This window comes from Cherax quadricarinatus, chromosome 86 (genome assembly GCF_038502225.1).
Source record: "Cherax quadricarinatus isolate ZL_2023a chromosome 86, ASM3850222v1, whole genome shotgun sequence".
Lineage (NCBI taxonomy): Eukaryota > Metazoa > Arthropoda > Malacostraca > Decapoda > Parastacidae > Cherax > Cherax quadricarinatus.
The window spans coordinates 10,142,144-10,147,719 of record NC_091377.1 but is presented as its reverse complement, the minus strand read 5'-3'; the positions used below and the strand labels follow the sequence as shown (position 1 = coordinate 10,147,719).

The 5,576-nt window shown below is 36.7% G+C and overlaps 1 protein-coding gene across 1 annotated transcript; it reads right to left on the bottom strand.

Moving 5' to 3' along the window:
* Positions 1-250: 250 nt before the first annotated feature.
* LOC138855249 (uncharacterized) lies at positions 251-3,212 on the bottom strand. Its single transcript, XM_070103625.1, has 4 exons — positions 3,084-3,212; positions 1,933-2,151; positions 983-1,082; positions 251-468 (listed from the first exon to the last, which is right to left on the bottom strand). Exons 1-4 carry the CDS (start codon positions 3,148-3,150, stop codon positions 318-320), a joined length of 537 nt encoding a protein of 178 aa, XP_069959726.1. The 5' UTR covers positions 3,151-3,212; the 3' UTR covers positions 251-317.
* Positions 3,213-5,576: the final 2,364 nt, after the last annotated feature.

The window sequence follows — 5,576 nt, the reverse complement described above, 5'->3', positions numbered from 1 at the left end:
GGAGGCACATTGTAGGTCTTTAACTTAGCTTCACAAATAAAAGTTGTCAGCTGAGGAGTGTTCTTGTTTTTAAACTTAGCCTCGTATATAAAAGTTACCAGCTGAGGAATGATCTATTTCTTTAACTTAGCCTCATATATAAAAGTTATCAACTGAGGAATGATCTATTTCTTTAACTTAGCCTCATATATAAAAGTTATCGACTGAGGAATGATCTATTTCTTTAACTTAGCCTCATATATAAAAGCTATCAACTGAGGAATGATCTATTTCTTTAACTTACCCTCGTATATAAAAGTTATTGGCTAAGGAATGATCTATTTCTTAGACTTAGCCTCACATATAAAAGAAGGACCAACATTTTGCGGTCCATACTCATTAGCGTACTGCCGCTTGCCGCCTGGCCCAGCTGGGACTAGCATGGTGTGACTTCCCGTTGGATTGATTCTTGGACAATTCATTAACCAGCTGGTGTGGAAAATATGGTGTTATTAATTATGCAATAAATCCATCATATGTAGTATAGGTTCTATATTGTTGGGGAACAAGGGGACATTCGTACAGAAGAAAGGATATTTTAATGTAAGATCCTTCATATTCATCCTTGGTTATCAAAAATAGAGTTGAGGAAATGTGCTGATAGTGTGAAGTACTGGGAAGTGGATCTGTGATAGGAGAAGACATAATAGCAACCCTATTGACACCACATGTAAAGAAAATATGTCAGCTACTTATGGAGCAGATAAAGACAGTTTATAAATCTTAGCAAGAACTCCTTCAGGAATCCTTTCATGTTGAAACCCCTGGGGTTACAGAGGCATATTAGCTGATAAATTGTTTATTAGTTTGTACCCAGGATATTAAATTCATTCCCCATAAACACAGATAAGTACGTACACTGCACAAAGTAGCTTTGTTGTAAAGAGAATTAACTAGAATATGCAAACAAGAGAAAGTGCAGAAATTCTGTACTTGTACTTACATGTAGGAATGAGGATCAATGGGTGTTCCGTCAAGCCATTGCCACTGATCGTTCAAGTATTCACCACCAATCCAGTAGATGTAATAGCCTTTAGATAAATCTGGCATATGCCATTGAAAAAAGAATTAAAAGCTATTTAAAAAATATTGGCACAGGTACCAAATAATTAAAAAAAAAAAAGGAAAAGGTGCCAGATAATTTAAAAACAATAGAATAGGTGCCAGATAATAAATCTGCATTTTCATATCTACAGTAGCTGTTGATCTGAAAATACATCAACCATTCAGAATGGTAAGTAGTGCTATATGTTTGTGTTAAGGGTTACAGGCAACCAATTATTGGAACTTAAGTTCTGGAGATGGGAAATACAGTTCATGCACTTTGAAGAAAAAATGGCTGGGGACATTTGTTGTTTAGGGACATTTAGAGTGTGATATCCTTGCACTCTGAAAAGTCAGTTTGGGAAGGAGCGAGAGTGAATGCATTTTGTTGTTCTTTTGAGTCACCCTGTCATGCTGAGAAACAACATGTTAAATTTTGTATCGTATGTATACACATATCAATGCACCACACAGAAACAACCGGAGGTCTATACAGAAAAAGATAGCACTCAGAAGGATTCAAACAATATCTTTTTGAGGCATTTGTGGCTGAGTGGTCTAAAGCTTCACATTGAGGAGTCATGCCACTCCCCACACATGGGTTTGAATCCTGCTGACTGTGATCTTTTATGTATATATGTATGTGTATAATATATACATGTGCATACATATTTTTATGCAGTATATATAAAACATTGAGTGTTGCACTTTCTTTTAATAACTATGAATACATAAAATGATTTAGGTATGTATGTATAAATAATTATCAGTATGTACTTGATGTGTACATACCTCTGACTTAATATGTCTGACTATATTTCATTTTCCTAATGGTATAGGATATCTTACCAGGGTAGTTGTTGTGTATATTCAGGCTAACAAGGCGTAGGAAGTTGACGTCAAAGTTTGAAAGTAAGTCGACAGTCCATTTGGCATCAGTCATGTTTTTGCACAGGTTACGGCCAACACCCCAAGTCACTGGCCTGAAGGTTGGGTCCTCAAAGATGGCATTGCTTACGTGCAAGCACCTGGCCCCGACTTGTCTAAACTTGTTGGGACAGTCCTGTGCTGATGAAATAATGGGAGAAACATTCATGAGTATTTCAAAAAGCACAGGATATAAAACTTATAATTTTAATTCGGTGTAATTAAGATAAATAAAATTTGTATCTTAGGATACTGTGCATAACTAAAGCTGGTATAAAGTAACCTCTCTTTATAAAGCAGTATTTCTCTGTTGTTAAGGCAGTCAAATGAATGACTGTTTAATAAGACCTAAACAGTAATTATCTGACTTAGATTTTTCTCATGCACTTAGTGGGTTCCCATTTTCAGTTTGTGCATCAGAGCCTTTTATTGCCTTTATCTTATATTATATTTGAATTCTGATATGTTATAATTGGTTAATTTATATTGACTGACTACACTAACCTAAGTAATGTAAATCCAGAAGTTTGCTGCAAGCCGTATGTGAGAAATCCATATAAGAATTTCAAGGATGAGTTGCCACATATCTGAGCTGACCCTGATTCATTTGTACACATCTTCGTGTTATGATTTATTTGTATTCAAATTCAAATTTTTATTTCTTTGCAAAGTTTATAATGTGTGATTTACATGTTATAAAATATTATTAAGCACAAAGAAAGCCACTAACATGCCTGAGCATTTCGGGCAGACTAGAGTATCATTTCATTGTTAAATAATTTTAAAGTTATTGTACATTTCTTCAAGAATATTAATAAATTTGAATGATGCATGCTGCATATTATACAAAAACTTATGGCTCATCTTTCACAATTGTAACTTTTTATCTAAAGTTATAATGTACAAAAAACATGATTATATTTCTCTCAAAACACTGACGTACCCACCTAGTAATGTGAGGTTCGGTACAAGTTAAAATTACAAAATTATTTAAACTGTTCTCAACACAAGCAATTCCCTGCACCTGCTGGGTATGTATTATCAATTGCAAACATTGTTAATATTGTACCAACCATCAACTCCTGCGATTGCAAGGAATCCCAGCAGAGCCAGAGGCACCAGCAGCTGAACTCGACCCATGTTGGTTAAGGCAGTTGGGATATTGCTCTCAACTCCACAACCATGGCCTTTTATAGCTTGTGGAAGACAAGCTTGAGTTGCCTGTTTTGTAATATTTAAGTTTTAGATAAGAAGTTCCTTGAGAACTAGGTTACTGAGTGCGTTTTGTAAATACACAGTTATCTTAATACCTTCCTAATCTTCAGATTTTTGAAGATAACACATATAATTCATCAGTGGTAAGACATTTCTATAGTTCATTATATTTGTCTATCAATGTCAACACTGTGCATTCATTTCTATCACCTCATGGTGTTTTATTCTGCTACCAGCATTACCACTACCACCACTACTTTTATTTTCCTCTCTTGGTCCTGTCCCTGTCCCCCTCGCCTATATACCAGCTCCCTTACTGTTTTGTGGTAGTGTGACTTGTAAATGGTCCAAGTCGGACTGATACGTTATCTTAAAGTTTCTCTCTCCTATGTGCAGGATATTTGTGTATTATTCCAGTCACACATAGGCAACAGTTAGGCAACTTTATTCCGAAACGTTTTTATTCCGCCTACACAGTAGGCTTCTTCAGTCGAATACAGAAAGTAGGCAGGAACAGTAGAGATGTGAAGACGATGTAATCAGTCCATCACCCTTGAAGTCGTAGAATTTGAGGTTGTCAGTCCCTCGGCCTGGAGAAGTTCAGTTCCATAGTCAGGAACTATCTGAAGATCAAGCGACAGTGCAGAGACTTAAATACTGTCGGAAGGAGAGGTGCAGAGTAGTAGTAGTAGTGAGAATGTAGCCACTGAGAGGTCAGGTCCCTCTCAGATCCAACAGTTCTCACTGATTACATCGTCTTCACATCTCTACTGTTCCTGCCTACTTTCTGTATTCGACTGAAGAAGCCTACTGTGTAGGCGAAACGTTTCGGAATAAAGTTGCCTAACTGTTGCCTATGTGTCTTACCTACCAACCTGTCAGTATTGTATACAATTTTGATGTTCATCTTGTCAGACACTGCAACACATGGCCTCTTGGTACAGAAAATGCCTTAGACAACCCTTTCAAGTGAGAACTGTTGGATCTGAGAGGGACCTGACCTCTCAGTGGCTACATTCTCACTACTACTACTACTCTGCACCTCTCCTTCCGACAGTATTTAAGTCTCTGCACTGTCGCTTGATCTTCAGATAGTTCCTGACTATGGAACTGAACTTCTCCAGGCCGAGGGACTGACAACCTCAAATTCTACGACTTCAAGGGTGATGGACTGATTACATCGTCTTCACATCTCTACTGTTCCTGCCTACTTTCTGTATTCGACTGAAGAAGCCTACTGTGTAGGCGAAACGTTTCGGAATAAAGTTGCCTAACTGTTGCCTATGTGTCTTACCTACCAACCTGAGGACTCCTATAACCATCACATAAGAGAATGAAAATTCTGACAGTGTTTCAGCCTGACTTGGTCCATTAACTAGTTAATGGTCAGAGTCAGACTGAAATGTCGTCATAAGTTTATATGTGCAGGATATATGTGTATTGTTCCACTCACAGTATTGTGTCTTTTTATTCTTTTGGAATTGTAGAATTTCTGGTCTTTTCTGAATTTTGCTCCATGTATTTCTTAATAACAATTATTATTATTATTATTATTATTATTATTATTATTATTATTATTATTATTATTTTTATTATTATTATTATTTTGTTCTCATAAATAATTCCTGTTGTAATATTTCCTGTTCAGGACCACAATGAAAATCAGTCAGTAACTTTTCTGGGGTTACCCTAGATAATTTACACTATGATGATTGTACTTATGTATAGCTGTCCCTAAATAAACTTATGAATTTAGTCTTGGAGTGAGATTGAGCAGTGACTGGAGGCTATGCCCTGCAAAGCTTAGGTAGTAGGTTGGTAGACAGCAACCGCCCAGGGAGGTACTACCGTCCTGCCAAGTGAGTGTAAAACGGAAACCTGTAATTGTTTTACATGATGGTAGGATTGCTGGTGTCTTTTTTCTGTCTCATAAACATGCAAGATTTCAGGTACGTCTTGCTACTTCTACTTACACTTAGGTCACACTACACATACATGTACAAGCATATATATACACACCCCTCTGAGTTTTCTTCTATTTTCTTACTTAACCCTTTGGGGGTCAACAGGCCCTCTCAGAGACTTGTTCTCAGGGTCGGCCAAATTTAAAAAAAAAAAAAAAAACTATTTTTTTCTTATGAAAAGATAGAGACTCTTTTCCCGATCATAATGACACCAGAAGTATGAAATTTGATGGAAAACTTACGGAATTATGCTCTCGTGAAGTTAGCGGTCTCGACGATGTTTACACATTGGCAATTTTGCCCACTTTGAGCCCTATTTTTGGCCAATTCCAGTGTACTAATCGACAAAAATCATAACTATTTCGCTAGAACTCCCTTTTTTCTATT

Excerpts from the sequence above, each read along its gene's own strand:
- LOC138855249 (XM_070103625.1), bottom strand. The coding sequence starts at position 3,150 with ATGGGTCGAGTTCAGCTGCTGGTGCCTCTGGCTCTGCTGGGATTCCTT. Across the intron at positions 2,152-3,083 it reads TGCAATCGCAGGAGTTGATG|CACAGGACTGTCCCAACAAG; the intron begins GTTGGTACAATA and ends TTATTTCATCAG. Across the intron at positions 1,083-1,932 it reads TATACACAACAACTACCCTG|ATTTATCTAAAGGCTATTAC; the intron begins GTAAGATATCCT and ends GGCATATGCCAG.